This window comes from Piliocolobus tephrosceles, chromosome 6 (genome assembly GCF_002776525.5).
Source record: "Piliocolobus tephrosceles isolate RC106 chromosome 6, ASM277652v3, whole genome shotgun sequence".
NCBI lineage: Eukaryota > Metazoa > Chordata > Mammalia > Primates > Cercopithecidae > Piliocolobus > Piliocolobus tephrosceles.
In genome coordinates, this window is record NC_045439.1 from 138,479,955 (window position 1) to 138,496,459 (window position 16,505).

General features: G+C 48.9%; 1 protein-coding gene across 1 annotated transcript in view; it reads right to left on the reverse strand.

Annotated features, from left to right (window-relative positions):
- IGDCC4 (immunoglobulin superfamily DCC subclass member 4) overlaps positions 1-15,628 on the reverse strand; it is a 30,565-nt gene extending 14,937 nt beyond the window's left edge. The window contains exons 1-5 of the mRNA XM_023220648.1: positions 15,259-15,628; positions 14,426-14,567; positions 5,918-6,054; positions 4,048-4,188; positions 91-246 (exon numbers count right to left, since the gene is read on the reverse strand). Coding sequence (XP_023076416.1) covers positions 91-246; positions 4,048-4,188; positions 5,918-6,054; positions 14,426-14,567; positions 15,259-15,628 — 946 coding nt within the window. The remainder of the gene's footprint in view (positions 1-90; positions 247-4,047; positions 4,189-5,917; positions 6,055-14,425; positions 14,568-15,258) is intronic.
- Between the last annotated feature and the right edge of the window lie 877 nt (positions 15,629-16,505).

A 16,505-nucleotide genomic window follows, 5' to 3' on the forward strand; every position in this document is an offset into this window, starting at 1 on the left:
CTCCCCAGCACACCCACCTGTCCACCTCCCCCTGCGCCGTTCACCCCAGCCCCAGACAACCCTCTCCCTCCGCCCTTCCGGCCGCCTCACCCAGCACGCGGAGCTCTGCGGCGGCAGTGGCGAAGTCGCGCGTGCGGGGCTTGTTGGCGCGGCAGACGTAGACCCCGGAGTGCCGGGGCTGCGCGCTGGCAATTAGTAGGTTGGTGCGGCCCAGGACGATGACATCTGTGGAGATGGGCTTCCCGTCTGGGGAAGGAAAGGGGGACGCGCTGGAGGGGACGCTAGGGACTGCCCTTCCATTCACTCTCCGGACCTCAGGAACACTCTGCACCCGGGTAAAGTGAACACAACCGTCCCTGGTCCGCATCTCATTTCCTCTTGCCGGGACTCTCTGAGCCCTGCTATCTCCATCTGTAAGGGGGAACTAGCCCTTAACTGGCAGGGTTTCCATGAGGGTTGAAAGAATGTGAGAACCCCTGGCACAGTACAGGCATATATTAATAATAGGTGCTCATACACTCGTCAGTTTTCATTACTAAATTCGTTTCTCTCAAGAAGGACATGCTCCTTCCCTGGGGTCCCAGCCCAGTACTATGATGAAGCTAGGGCTGGTAAGGTCGTACCAAGACAACAATTTGAATGTGCACAGATTTTTATCTCAATGTGAAATGAAAACCATTTAAAAAGCCCTTGCCTTGTAGACATGAACAGAAAATCTAGAGAAGCAATGCAAATAGCCAAGAAACACAAACATGTTCAACTTCATGTCATCAAAGAAAGGCACTTCAAAACAGATGTTAGGCTGGGCACGGTGGCTCATGCCTGTACTCTCAGCACTTTGGGAGACTGAGGTGGGAGGGTCACTTGAGACCAGGAGTTCAAGACCAGCCTGGGCAACATAGTGAGACTCCGTCTCTATGCAAAAAAAAAAAAAAAAAAAAAAAAGATACTAAAACACAGATGTTAATTATTTTCACCCATCAACTTGAGAACATTTTTTAAAATAGTAAATTGCAATGCTGGAGAAAGGGCCATAAAGGAGCTTCACCTACGCCTTGAAGCCAAGGATTCCATTTATGCGTACCTGTCCTAGGAAGATGATCAGAATTACAGGCAAATATTTGTGAACAGAGCAGATCACTGCAGTGTTAACTGTAACAGTGGACAACTGGAAAGGACTTAAAAATCCAACAGCAGGAACTGGTGAATTATATTATAGCTATATTCAAAGTATGGAATATTAGATAGTCATTACAATTATTTTGAAAATGTTTTAAAGATGGAGAAATGCTTATGATATACTGTTGGATGAAAATAGGACTTGGAACTGTAAATGCAGCACATGTTCTCAATTTCAGGGAGAAAACTGTACATATGCATAGAAAAAAACTGAAAGAAGGTATACTGGTACATAAACAATTTTTATCTCTGAGTGGTGGAGTGTTTTCTGCATCTATTTTTTTTTTCCTAGTTTTCTATGGTGAACATTTACAACATTTGCAGTCAGAAAACAAAACAGCTGGGCGTGGTGGCTCACACCTGTAATCCCAGCACTTTGGGAGGCCGAGGCAGGTGGATCACTTGAGATCAGGAGTTCGAAACCAGCCTGGCTAATATGGCAAAATCCCATCTCTACTAAAAACACAAATGTGTTTTTAGCCGAATGTGGTGGTGTATGCCTGTAATCTCAGCTACTTAGGACTCTGAGGCAGGAGAATCACTTGAACCCAGGAGGCGGAGGTTGCAGTAAGCCAAGATCATGCCACTGCACTCCAGCCTGGGAAACAGAGCAAAACTCCATCAAAAAAAGAAAGAAAGAAAGAAAAGAAAAGAAAAGAGAAAGAAAACGAAACAGCCTGGGTGTGGGGGCTCACGCCTGGATCACGAGGTCAGGAGATCGAGACCATCCTGGCTAACATGGTGAAGCCCAGTCTCTGCTAAAAATACAAAAAATTAGCCAGGCATGGTGGCAGGCTCCCGTAGTCCCAGCTACTTGGGAAGCTGAGGCAGGAGAATCGCTTGAACGGGGAGGCAGAGGTTGCAGTGAGCCGAGATCACGCCACTGCACTCCAGCCTGGGCGACACAGCGAGACTCCGTCTCAAAAAGCAAAACAAACCAAAACAAAACAAAATCAAAAACAAAAACCCATGCTCCTTCCCTGACTTAGTGAAGTAAGTTCCTGGAAAGAAAGCAGTGCTTGGGGTAAGAATGAAGCTCCTTTCCAGCCCTTCTCTTCCTAGGTGTCAGGATCCTCTGGGACAGTAATTCTCAAATCCGTACAGTGCACACAAATCACAGATGAGCAGGGGACCTTGTTAAGATGTAGAGGCCTGAAGCAGGGCCCCAGATTCTGCATTTCTAACTAGTCCTAGGTAGTAGAGCTGAAGAGCACACTTTCAGGTGCAGAACCGGGCGCAGTGACTCACACCTGTAATCCCAGCACTTAGGGAGGCCAAAATGGGTGGGTCGCTTGAGCCCAGATGTTTGAGACCAGCCTGTGCAACATCTAGAAACCCTGTCTCTCCACAAAAAAAAAAAAAAAAAAAAAAAAAAAAAAAAAAGCATAGTGGCACATGCCTGTAGTCCCAGCTACTCAGGAGGCTGAGGTAGATCACCTGAACCAGCAAAAGGTGGAGGCGGCAGTGAACTATGATTGTACCACTGCACTCCAGCCTGGGTGACAGGCAGAAAAAAAAAAAAAAAAAAAAGATTCCTGGATCACGACTCTCCGGAGTGAAGAAAGGAGTCTGCAGTTTTAACAAGTCCCCTGGGTGACCCTGATGCATAATCAGGAATTAAGAAATATTGACATTAGAACTTCTAGGTGATACCACAGGTTTATCCCAGTAGTACGAGGGTCCTGCAGGCCCCCTAAGTAGGCAAGCGTCACAGGTCCAATGAGGCAGTGCAGGCCAGACAGTTGCGAAAATCCCAGCACTGTTCTATTTTATCAGCTCAGTAGTGGGTACATATTAATAATTGTTCAATTTATTTTCTTTAAACTATATATATTCATGATATACACTTTTGAGTATGAGATATAAACTTATTTTTTTTAAAAAAGTGTATAGAGTAATAGAATGAGTTGGGGAACGGGGTAAAGAAGACTGAATTTAAAACTTACTTCTGCCATCAATTTGGGACAAGTCACTTTTTAACAACAAATGGAAACAAAAATAACCCTTGCTTTCTTTCTATAGGACTGTAGGAAGTAACGTACCAGAAAGAGAACAGACTCAAAAGCTTGGGTCCTGGCTCTTCCACCTGCCTCTCTGAGCCTCAGTTTCCTCATCTGCCCACTGGGAATAATAGTTCTGGCCCCTACTCTCCCCAAAGGGCTCTTGGAGGCTGCCAGGAAAACAGGTGTGAAAGTGCTCAGGAGACTGCACAGTGACATTTGGCCCAGCACTGGCGTTACCCTGATGGCATCTCCAGTCACTCAGTGGCACTTCTCAGTTGTAGCCTGATACTGTCAGACCTCTCTTCATAGATGTGCGTTTCCTCTTCCTCACTAGACAATGAGTTCAGAGGGCAGGGTCCCTGCCTCTCTGTATTTTGTTCACTGTGCCCAGCATGATGCCAGTCACACAAAGGCAGCAGTATGCTGGGGTGGTCCCAGAGCTGGCCTTATAGTTACACAGACCAGCAGAGGGGTCTGGTTCCACCTGACTCACTGGCTGTGTGGCACCTTCCCAGCTCCCAAGTACTCACTTGTAACACTGTTGTGAGGAACAGAAATACGTAATTACAGTGGAGAACGTAGCTTAGCACCTGGCCCCAGGAGGGCTGCAATAACTGTTCTGTAAGTGGCAGCCTGGAAGTGCTTTCGTAAAGCTCATGCTACACAGAGTGACGAAGAAGTCTGTCCAGTTCCCCTCCAAGCTCCGACCTTGTCCACCACACCCAGCCCTGGGAGAGGAGTTCCTGCCACACCAGAAGGTTGGTGACCCCTGGGTCGTCACTCATACATCCCCCTGACTTAGGGGCATGTGAGATGCCACATCCCTCCCTTCCCATGCCCTCCTTCTCCTACCCCCTCCACTCACCTTGTCGGACCCAGGACACAAAAGGGGTGGGGTCAGCTGAGGCCATACATTCCATCACCACACTCTGGCCAGACACCACCGTGGTGTTCTCTGGGGCTGCCACAATGACCACGTCCTGCCCCCTGGTGGACGCCAGGGACCCTGGCAAGAAGACAGACAGAAGGCAGTCTTACCATTAGGCATTTGCCATTCAGTACTTCACCTGAGTCGCACCTGGTGAGGTGGTACTGGGGGCAGCAGCAATGATTCCATCTGTCAGATGGGGGATGTAGCAATAAAAGTCAGCAGGGCTAGGACTGGACCTCTGAGCTGTTTCTTTTAGAGTCAGAAGAATTGCCTGGGCTTCAACTCAGCACCAGAGAAATGATTAGACAGACCCACATCTACCTCTATTCTTCCCTCCCAAATGCAACCCACCATCTAGGCAGAGAACTGTCAGGGTCATGGGCAAAGCACCAGACTTGGAGTCAACAGTTATAGTTTCTAGTTCCAGCACTGCCATTAACGCACTGGGTGACCTTAGGCAAATCCCTTCTCCAAAGGGCCTTGGATTCCCCAGTGGAAAAGGCAGACAGTGGACTTGAGTTTCTGCCTGCGCGGCAGCTCCCTAAACCCTGATTTCCTGCCAAGTTCTCTGTGTGACCCTGGCCCCCTGGGTGGAGTGGTGAATATCTGGATTGTCCAGCAGGTGGAGGCAGAGACCCTCAGAACAGAACGGAGAAGACACCAGACTGGGAACAGCCCACCAGCACCAGCCAAGCCCAGAAGGAATAGGATGGGGACAGGGTGGGGGTGTGGAGAGTGGGTGGGAGCTGGGAGCTGGGAGGGATGCATGGCAAAGGGCAGCAGGGGAGGGGCCCCTGGGGAAGGCTTGAAGTGAGATCTGTTGAGCACCTGCCAGGTGCCAGGCACTTTCCATTCTTTCTTTTCTTTTTTTTTTTTTTTTGAGACGGAGTCTCGCTCTGTCGCCCAGGCTGGAGTGCAGTGGCTTGATCTCGGCTCACTGCAAGCTCCGCCTCCCAGGTTCACGCCATTCTCCTGCCTCAGCCTCCCAAGTAGCTGGGACTACAGGCGCCCGCCACCATGCCCGGCTAATTGTTTTATATTTTTAGTAGAGACGGGGTTTCACTGTGTTAGCCAGGATGGTCTCGATCTGCTGACCTCGTGATCTGCCCGTCTCGGCCTCCCAAAGTGCTGGGATTACAGGCGTGAGCCACCGTGCCCGGCCTGCACTTTCCATTCTTATCTCAAGGACTCTTCGAGCCTCTCTGAGCTGGACATTTGATAAGGAGCCCAGGGTCACACAGATGGTGAGCAGAGAAGCCAGGATTCAAACCAGGTCTTTCCAACCCCAAAGCCTGTGCCCTTCCTACTCCATCACACTGGGGCAAGAGCTTTTCAAAGAAACGAGTAAAGGACAAGAGCACTAGGCCATAGGGAGCCAGATTCGCAAGGCACAGAAAGCAGAGAGGGACGAATCCCCCAGTGCCTGAACCCCTCAGTGACTATAGAAGGGGAGGAGAGAAAGGAGCAGGGACCAGGGCTTCCGGGCGCTGACACGGCCTCATATGCCTTGCCTCCCCTCTGTCCCCAGCCTTCGACACTCCATCCAACCCGAGGGCACAGAGGCTCTGCATGAAGAGAGGAGCCCCGCCCTGGGAGTCTGGGGTCTTGTGTTCCATCCCAGTTCTTTCTTCCCTGGTTTGCTGGGTGGCAGTACCCTCTCTGGATTTCATCGCTTCACCTGTCAATGGGACTAACATTTATCACCTACTTGAAGGCAAGGCCTGGACCTCTTGAGGTCCCTCCCAGCTCTGAGATGGCTGGCTCCAGAAACCCCCAGGTTTCCCCACCCAGCCAGCCCCCTTACCTCTGTGGGCCACACTGAGTAGGGCCTCCTGGCTGAAGCGCTGGCTAGCCGAGTTGGTGGCCACACAGCGGTAGGGGCCTGCATCACTCTCCTGAACATCCAGGATCTGAAGGACGCCGTTGGGAAGCGTGATGAGCCTTGGGAAGAGAGGAGCGGGCAACTGTGAGGTGGGCAAGGAGGCCACAGGGAGGGTGGCTCATGGTAAGATAAATGCAAATTAAAACTCTGAGATACCAGGCCAGGTGCAGTGGCTCACGCCTGTAATCCCAGCACTTTGGGAGGCTGAGGCGGGCGGATTACCTGAGGTCGGGAGTTCGAGACCAGCCTGACCAACATGGAGAAACCCGTCTCTACTAAAAATGCAAAATTAGCCAGGTGTGGTGGCTCATGCCTGTAATCCCAGTTACTCAGGAGGCTAAGGCAGGAGAATCGCTTGAACCTGGGAGGTGGGGGTTGTGGTGAGCCGAGATTGCGCCATTGCACTCCAGTCTGGGCAAAAAGAGCGAAACTCTGTCTCAAAAAAAAACTCTAAGACACCATTTTCACCTATTAGATTGGTGAAAATCAGAAGGCTTAATAACACTCCATGTGGATGAGGGAATGGGGGATGGCACTCCTGCCTCGACGGTGGATGAGGGAATGGGGGACGGCACTCCTGCCTCGACGGTGGATGAGGGAATGGGGGACAGCACTCCTGCCTCAACAGTGGCCCTGCCCATACACCATCTGTCCAGGGCAAGTTGGTGATATCTCAACATCAAAACTTCTAGGGCTCTATCCCACAGATACTCTCAGACGTGTGCACAAGAGCACATGTTAAACGATATTCACTCCAGCACCATCTGTGATAGCAAAAGACTGGAAACAACCCAAGTGTCCATCTGCAGGGTGGGAACTGGCTAAATTGGTTTGGGTACATTCGCACAATGGAATGCTAGGCAGCTGCTAAAAAGGAGGCAGCTCTGTGTCTGCTGACACAGGGCCATCTCCAAATGTGTTCTGGTACAAAACAGTATGTGTGGGGACATGTAGGCTTCTATGCTTGTGTATACATTGAATGTTCCTGGTAATGGTGGTTGTCTCTGGAGAGGGGACCTGGGATCCAGGGGACTGAGGGTGGGAGGGATTGACTTTTTATTATATATCCTTCTATACAGTTTGAATTTTTTTACCCCTTTCCCGTATTACCTTCTCCCTCTCTTGATAAAATATTCTTTATTCACACTATCTCATGTGACCCTCAAAACAAGCCCAAGACATAGAGGGGGTTACGACCTCCATTTTACCGGTGAAAAATAGGCTTGGAGGGAGGAGGGTATTTTCCTGAGGTCTCATAGGTTGAGCAGAGTGAAAGCTCGAACCCAAGTTTTCTGGTGCCAAATGTCATATTCATCCTACCTGCGTGTCTCGGCAGTCATTGGATGGCTGAGAATGCCCTTGGAGAGGACGTGGTCTCCAAGCAGACCCAGCCAACACGTATGTTACTTAGCCGGGGCATGATGGATGAGGGTGTGCCCTGCCCTCTGGGCTAGAGAAATAGAAAGGTCCAGAGACCTTGCTTGAGGAACGATGTAATCTGGGATAGGGAGGTCTCCATGGTGGTTGGGATGTTGGGGACCAGAGTGGGCTCTGAACTAAGGAGGGGGTGAATGGGTCCCTCAGAATCCTCCAACTGGGATCCCTACAGGGTCAGCTCCAGGTTGAGAGTCTTAGTTTATCAACAGAGCAAACGGTACTGGCCTCTGGGATGTAGGCTGGGCCAAGGTCAGAGAGGGAAGAGGGCAGTTGTGCGCTTGGTGGAGATCCCTTAGCTCCTGGGGAAGTGGGGTCTAAAAAAATCTAAGCATGGGACAGGAGAAGTAGCTCAAAGGCTGGGGAGGAAGAATGTTCTAAATAGGAGCCCTACAAACATGCCGTGGTCCAAAGACTTAGAGGACTTAGAAAAAAAAAAAAAAAACAGCCAGGCGCAGTGGCTCACGCCTGTAATCCCAGCAGTTTGGGAGGCCGAGACGGGCGGATCACGAGGTCAGGAGATCGAGACCACCCTGGCTAACACGGTGAAACTCTGTCTCTACTAAAAATACAAAAAAATACAAAAAACTAGCCGGGCGAGGTGGCGGGCGCCTGTAGTCTCAGCTACTCGGGAGGCTGAGGCAGGAGAATGGCATAAACCCGGGAGGCGGAGCTTGCAGTGAGATGAGATCCGGCCACTGCACTCCAGCCCCGGGGACAGAGCGAGACTCCGTCTTAAAAAAAAAAGAAAAAAACCCCATAAATATGCCCTGCTCTTTCCTGCATGGCACAGGCAAACCCACCTCTGCCCCCAGCCTCTTACCCTCAGTTCCAACAGCTGTCTACATAAGTGCTGGGGCAGAGCGAGAGAAAGGGACAGAGAGGCAAGTGTGGCTGGAGGAAAATCCTGGGCCAGCACCCAGTCTGCTGCCAGAGAAGAACTGACAGGAAAGGATGAATTGGGGAAGGACAAGAAGGACCCACCTAGAAAACAGTCCCCACCCCCATCCAGCTAATGTGCTCTTTCTCCAAGATCTTTCTTTCTCCTCTTTTCCCCTCGGTCTAGCGAGCTGACTACGCTGCTGGGAACTGCCTACATTTCCTAACCCCAGTGTTTCTAGGTCTTTCCAGGGAAAAGTGTGCTTCAAGTACTCAAGAGCTAGTCTCTCCTTTGAAAAAATAACATTCCCTTAATTATGTGTGTTGAGTGAATGAATGAATGAATGAACAAATGAATGAATGAATGAATTCCTTTCCCCAGATATGGTGCTATTGCTGCAGGCGATAGAGGCAAGGGGGAATCACTTTTAGTGTTCATCTAAAATCTTTTCTGGCCGGGCTTTTTGGGAGACAGAGGCAGGAGGATTACTTGAGGCCAGGAGTTGGAGACCAACCTGAACAACATGGTGAAACCCAGTCTCTACGAAAAAATACAAAAATTAGCCAAGACATGGTGGAGCACACCTGTAGTTCCAGCTATTCAGGAGGCTGAAGTGGGAAGATCGCTTGAGCCGGGGAGGTAGAGGCTGCAGTGAACCACCGCACTCCAACCTGGGTGGCAGAGTGAGTCCCTGACTCAAAAAAATCCTTTGCTTTGCTAAAATGTGTTTTTAGAAGCTCTGTCCTTGGAAAGATGTTCAAAATACATTAGTTAGTAGGGGGAAAAAGTAAAAAAACAGTGTTTATGAAGAAATTCTACTTTTAGAAAATAGAGAAAAGTTATGTTAGGATATACATAGAAAAAGTCAAAGGTGGCAAAGCTTGTGTGGTTTATGGGGGTTTTTTGTAGGAGTGGGATCAGGGGATTCTCATTTATTGTGCCTGTTAAGAGGGGTTTGTTTTTTTTTTTTTGCAATTAATATGTATCCATTAGGAAATATAAATTTTTAAAATGTAAATTGCTAATAGTCTGTGCCCTTGTACACTTTGCTTTATAACTTGGGCTCTAACACAGAAGCACTGTGACATGGTGGAGAGAACTGGTTTCAATGTATGTGATTTTAGCAAGTGACATTCCATATCTGGGCCACAGTTTTCTCATTTGAAAAATGAGTTAAATAATTCCTGTCCTGCCTGCTTCACAACTCTGACCCTCTTAATGTGTCTTGAGCTCACATTAGATAATGGACATAAACATATTTATGAATTACAAGCTCTAAACACATGTTTACAATGGTGTAACCCATATACATATTTCAAAAGACTGCAAGGAAACTCTCAAATTGGTGAAAGCTGTGTTCAGTCAGGAGGTGACTTTTTTCCCCTTTCTGTAAAGTTGGTATACTTTACCATTTTAAAAGAAATTCAGCCGGGCGCGGTGGCTCAAGCCTGTAATCCCAGCACTTTGGGAGGCTGAGACGGGCGGATCACGAGGTCAGGAGATCGAGACCATCCTGGCTAACACGGTGAAACCCTGTCCCTACTAAAATATACGAAAAACTAGCCAGGCGAGGTGGCGGGCGCCTGTAGTCCCAGCTACTCCGGAGGCTGAGGCAGGAGAATGGCATAAACCCGGGAGGCGGAGCTTGCAGTGAGCTGAGATCCGGCCACTGCACTCCAGCCCGGGCGACAGAGCAAGACTCCATCTCAAAAAAAAAAAAGAAAAGAAATTCAAATTTCATATAAAATAAAAGCTACTTATAGAATGAAAAACAATCGCAAATCAAAAGGAAGGGATTATTCTTTTTCCAACCTCAAACCTGAGTCTGCTGCCCCTACCCACAAAAGGCCACTTGGGTCCCAAGGATTAAAGAACACAGAAGAAATGACACAGCTGCTCTGAATTTCCCAAGGGCCAAGAGCGCCCACCCTAAGCCCTTGAGATCCACCCAGGGCAAGGGGATACTGGCTGGGAGTCACATGAGATTGACAGAAATGGCAACCACTGGGAGAGGGTAGGGCAGGAGCCCATGTTATTTAAGTCCCTTCGTTACATGTTTCTTATGAGTGAATGGCGATAACAAAATTATTTCAAGTGGATCCAGATACATGGCTTTTTATCCTAGAAGTTATATTATTTATTTTTATGGCTATCTTCTATTTATGGCAAGTGTTGCTGGTTTTCCATTTTATTGCAGTGAGATAATGTTCCCTTTTAAAATGTGTTCAAGTTACAAAAGAGTGAGTTGATGTAAAGAAAATTATTAAGTGATTGTGTAAATGGTATAAGTATGGTCACAATTATGAAGGTGGTTTGTGAATGCCTGGGATTTGGGAAACATTGCTCTCATTGATTACTGGTTCCCATGGAAGAAAAATTATCCCCTAGATTATCCCCTATTATTAGAAAATAGTATAAGTACCAGGGATTTGCCTTGGGCTCTAGTCTTTACCATCAGTTCCAAACGAAGCACATACACCCTGACGCAGTGTGTTTATTAACTGCACATGTGCACTCACTACACCAAGGCATATGGTCTCCTTCAAACCACTGGGCTGAGTTTATGAATAGCATATTTGTGCATGCACTATATCTGGGCATGTGTAAAAATACATACCTTGGGCATAATCAAGTTGCTGTTTTAGACATTTCTTTATTCCCCCTACACAATGTGCCGGGACATGCGAGCCCAGCTTATTTATAGATGAGGATCACTTTTCAGAGGACTCGGGGGCAAACACTCCCAGAGTCCAGAAACTGGCAACTCTGGCCTCCTGGGTTAGGTTTGTGGCTTCACGGGATGATGCCTGAGCTAGACGTTGGGGATGGTGGGGAGGTCTGAAACCCACTGGTTTGCTGAGAAGCTTTGGGGAAGTAACTTACCTGCTCCCAGCCACAGTTGGACTACAGATTTCTAAACCCACCTTTAATTTTTTAAAAAATTATAGTCGTAATGTGATACAAACTTCTTCAGACCTCGCAGGTTCTGCACCCAACCACCAAATGACACCTACCAGAAGTCTGTGTATCCTCCACACAGGGTGCTGGAGTCTGACACTCTTGAGTACTAAGCTGTGTGACCTGGGGCAAGTTATTTCTGTCTCTGATCCTCCAATCCCTCATTTAACAATCCAGATAAAAATACCTACCATATTCATATGTACAGACCTGAATGTTCATCAAGTGGTAAGAGAAAAAAAAAGTAAAGTTGCAATATAATCCCATTTTTGGTTTTGAAAAGAAAAGATGATTCAACAAAAAACTTAGTATGTACAATAAAATTGATTATTATTATTATTATTTTGAGATGGAGTCTTCCTCTGTCACCCAGGCTGGAGTGCAATGGTGCCATCTTGGCTCACTGCAACCTCTACCTCCTGGGTTTAAGTGATTTTCCTGCCTCAGCCTCCTGAGTAGTTGGGTTTATAGGTGCTGGCCACCATGCCCAGCTAATTTTTGTAATTTTAGTAGAGACAGGGTTTCACCATGTGTGACCAGGCTGGTCTTGAACTCCCTGACCTCAGATGATCCACCTGCCTCAGCCTCCCAAAGTGCTGGGATTACAGGCGTGAGCCACTGCACCAGGCCTATGTTTTGTATTTTTTTTTTTTTTTTTAGACAGAGTCTCGCCCTGTCACCCAGGCTGGAGTGAAGTGGTGTTATCTTGGCTCACTGCGACCTCCGCCTCCTGGGTTCAAGTGATTCTCCTGCCTCAGCCTCCTGAGTAGCTGGGATTACAGGCATGTGCCACCACGCCTGGCTAATTTTTGTATTTTTTTTTGTAGAGATAGGGTTTCACCAAGTTGGTCAGGCTGGTCTCGAACTCCTGACCTTGTGATCCACCCACCTCAGCTTCTCAAAGTGCTGGGATTACAGGTGTGAGCCACCACACCCGGCCTAAGTTTTGTATTTTTTGAGAGATGACGTTTCACCATATTGCCCAGGTTGGTCTCTAACTCCTGAGCTCAAGCGATCCACCCGTCTTGGCTCCCAAAGTGTTGGGAGTACAGGCGTGAGCCACTGTGCCCAGCCATATTGATATGAATTTTTAAAATGCATCTGCTAGGAATATAAATTAAAAGTAAATAGAGGAAAATGTGAAAATAAGAAATATCTACTTTAAAGGATGATTGGAAGGGTTAAGTGAGAAACCACGTAAAAGGTGCAGCACAGTGCCTGGCCCAAGGTACACTCCCATTAAGTGGTTCATGCTGTGACTTTCAACATGGGGAGATTTTGCTGCCCTCTGCTACCCTCTCTGGGGGGCATCAGGAGTAGGCTCTCTCTTGGTTCTCACTTGCCCAGATCATCTGCTCTGGGTTCACGGAACTCCCAGGAGGCACCCGTCATCACACAGTGGTGAGAGCCTCCACATATAGAAAGGCATAGAACTGAAAATGTCAGCGTTAGAGAGGCTGAGTCAGCATTTCCCAGGGTTCACCCTGTAGAATGCTGGGATGTTAAGGGGCTCCTGGGCAAACGAGCCTGGGAAGTGCTCGATTAAACAAGGTCCACAGATTCTCATTACAGCACTTCTCAGGGTCTTGCCAACTCCAGGAGGGAGATTTACAGGCAGTTTCCTGTTCTTATTTGATCATGGAATACTTCATTTAAGAAACATTTAAAGGGACTAACATTCTATAAAAGCCACACTTTGGGAAAACACAATCTAAATCAACTTTCATTTGTTTTTCCTTTCATTTTATAGGTGGGAAGGAGAATAGGCTGGGTGAGAAGTGACTCTCTGAGGACCAGTGGGGCTAACCCATCACCAAAGTCAATAGGATCTCTCTCTTTTTTTTTGAGACAGGGTCTCGGTGTGTCACCCGGGCTGGCTGGAATGCAGTGGCATTATCATAGCTCACTGTAGCCTCGACCTCCAAGTGATCTCTCTCAGCTTCCCAAGTAGCAGGGACCACAGGCACCACACTGCCACGTTGGGTTAATTTTTGTATTTTTTATACAGACAGGGTTTCGATATTTTGCATAGGCTAGTCTTGAACTCCTGGGCTCAAGCGATCCTCCTGCTTTGTCCTCCCAAAATGTTGGGATGACAGGCGTGAGTCACCACACCCAACCAGGATCTCTTATGTATGGACCGCTCATCCTCTTCCTCCCTCACAACTGTCTTGTGGCTTTTCTACCTCAAAGTTTCTCCTACAACCCCCAATTTTTTCTACACATGGGCAGAAGTCAGAGGAGCTGGGACAATGCGACACAGGCAAGAGAAGGTTGGTTCCAGAGGAGAAAGGGCAGTATTTCAGAGCCTGAGGAACTCCACTTCCACCGGGACGGGAGAAGGATCTAGCTGGTAACTACAGCTACGGAGATATAGGGGGAGGACTGCAGGGTGGCTGGGAAAGGCCTTGGAGCCACATTTCCAAAGATATGTAAGAATTTAGCGGGTGATGACTGAGTCATGAGACCAACTCAGACCACAGATGGAAATGAGCCTTGTGGTTTCTGGTCACGCTGTATACACATCTGGACCTACCCAGGAAGCCACAAGAGGGACCAAGTCCAGGGCCTAGCCTCTGCTTCCCTTCCGCCCTGGAAACTCTTCCCCGGGATTGCTCTACCCATCCATTGCCTTTACAGAGAAAGAGGAGAGGGAAAGAGGAAAGACCTCTACAATTCACTTCTCAGAGGGCTGCGCCCCACTGGCTGGAACTGAGAGAGAAGTGATGCATCTAGAGTGGAAACTCCGGAGGAACCCTGAAAAGAGAAAACCTTCCCAGCAGCCTCCGGGAGCCCTCAACAGACAATCAGCATTCTGCCAGTGGCTCACGGCATGGCTTAGGATAAACCACAGCTCCTCTCTGGCCCTCAGTCTCCACAATAAAGCAAGTGGTTGGATTAGATGTGCTGGGAAGGACTCTACTACGACACCCACCCAGGCTCCACAGCTCAATGGGTGGCTTTCCCCCCAGGGAGCAAAAACTTCTTGCCCAACTTCTCTTTGGGACCAGACATGAGCCAGGAGTCAGGCGGTGGTTGACACTCAAGTCAGCTTAGGTAAATGCAGCTACCTTGACTCTAAGAATCTCAGTTCTGAGCGCACCCCGGAGCCCTCTCTACCCCGCCTACCAGGACCCGCTCCCCTACAGGGCACTCACCGAGGCTCCTCAGGCAATGTCACCTGGTCCTTCTCCCAAGTAATGATGGGAGCTGGCAGCCCTTCAATGTGGCACTCAAAGCGAGCTGTCCCGTTCTCCTCCACCGTCTGAGACTCCGGGTGCAGAGAGAAGTCTGCGAGTGCTGGGGACAATGAGACACAGGCAGGGACGGGAGAGGAGCAGGAGAGAGAGGCCACAGCAAGCACAAACAGTGAAACACATCCGCATGGAGACACAGAAACAGAGTCGTAGAAACACAAGCAGAGCCAATTCAGACCGAGGGAGACACAACAAGAAGTGGTGATTAGTGGTCAGATGCTGCCAGCAGAATGAATTCCAAAGCCCCCTGCCCAACATCATCGTGATGGTCAAACTATACAGTAAGATGCACATTTCTTCTGGCCTGAAAGTTATTTCATGGTGATCTGTGCCTCCTGAGAGCCCCCTAAGGGGTAAGGCTGGAGCGTGGGGTTTGACTCCACATGTTCCACCTGCCGTGCAGGCAGGAGTTCCCTTAGGAGGCAGCTTTGTGCCTCTGACACAAAGGGGGCACTCTGGCAGGCTCCCTGGAGGAAAGCACAAGCCAGACTCTAGGACTCAAAGGGAAAGAAAGGCAGAAGGAACAGGGGAGTGGAGAAGAAGTGGGAAGATTATGGAATACCCAAGAATGAGGATAGACAATACCAGGAAGAGACCTATTGAGCAGGATGGGAGGCAGGGAAAGGGGGAGTGGGCTCAAGAGAGAGGCATTTGTGCAAGTAACTAACTGCAGATCCCACTTCACACACCCCAAGTCTAGGTTTCAGCCTCAGCCCCCCGATGCAAGCACTTACTGGCAAGCTTGACGACAGCAGCCTGGCTGGCCAGCACTCCGAGGGGCCCGTGGGCCAGGCACGAATAGCTGCCTTCAATGACCCCCACAGCCTCAGGGACTGCCTCGTCACTGCCATTGGGTGCTAGTGGCTGGGACAGCCACAGGGAACCATTGGGCAGCAGGTGTAGGTGGTCGTGCTCCAGCAGGGTATCCCCATCCTTGCTCCAGGTCACCCTGGTGGGGGGTCCAGTGGCAGCATCCCCCAGGCTACAGTTCAGCACTGCAGCCTGCTCTGGGCCCAGGATCACGTGCAGCGGCCCCACTCCACAGCTCAGCTCCACAGTTGTCTCCTGGGGCAACAGCAGCCCCCCTGCATAGAGGAGGAGCATGGGGCCATCAGTGTGTGTCCCCCCACCTCCCACAGCCTCTGCTCCTGAGTCACCTGAGCAGGGGGGCAAATCAAGGAGAAAGACCTGCATCTGGATCCCGGTTCTCCTCTTACTAACTGTGACTTTGGACAAACTGCTGCACTCCTCTGTGCCTGTCTTCCCCTGCTGCTCAATTTCCTCATAGCAGCATTATTCATAATAGCCAAAGAGCGGAAACAACCCAAAAGCCCATCACCTGATAAATGGATAACTGGATTACTCAGCCATCAAAAGGAATGAAAGACTGATGCATGCTACAAGGTAGCATGAAAACTTGACGCTAAGTGAAGGAAGTCAGTCATAAGATGCCACATTTTGCATGATCTCATTTCTATGAAATGCCCAGAGGAGGCAAATCCAAAAAGACAGAAAGTGGATTAATGATTGTCACCTACTGGGGGGAGGAAGGACAGGGATTGACTGCTAATGAGTACAGGGTTTCTTTTGGGGGTGATGAAAATGTTCTAGAATTAGATAGTGGCTGTGGTTGCACAACGTTGTGAATATGAATATACCAAAAACCACTGAGTCGAACACTAAAGGGTGAATTTTGTAGTATGTGAACTGTGTCTCAATGAAAAAAGCATACCAGCCTGAGTAACACAGAGAGACCCCATCTCTACAGATAATGTAAAAAGTTAGCTGTACATGGAGGCATGCGCCTGTCATCCCAGCTACTCAGGAGGCTGAAGCAAGGAGGATCTCCTGAGCCTGGAAGTTCAAGGCTACAGTGAGCCACGATCATGCCACTGCACTCCAGCCTGGGTGGCAGAATGAGACTCTGCCTAAAAAAAAAAAAAAAAAAGCATAGCAATTCCTTTCTCATAGGGCTGTTGTA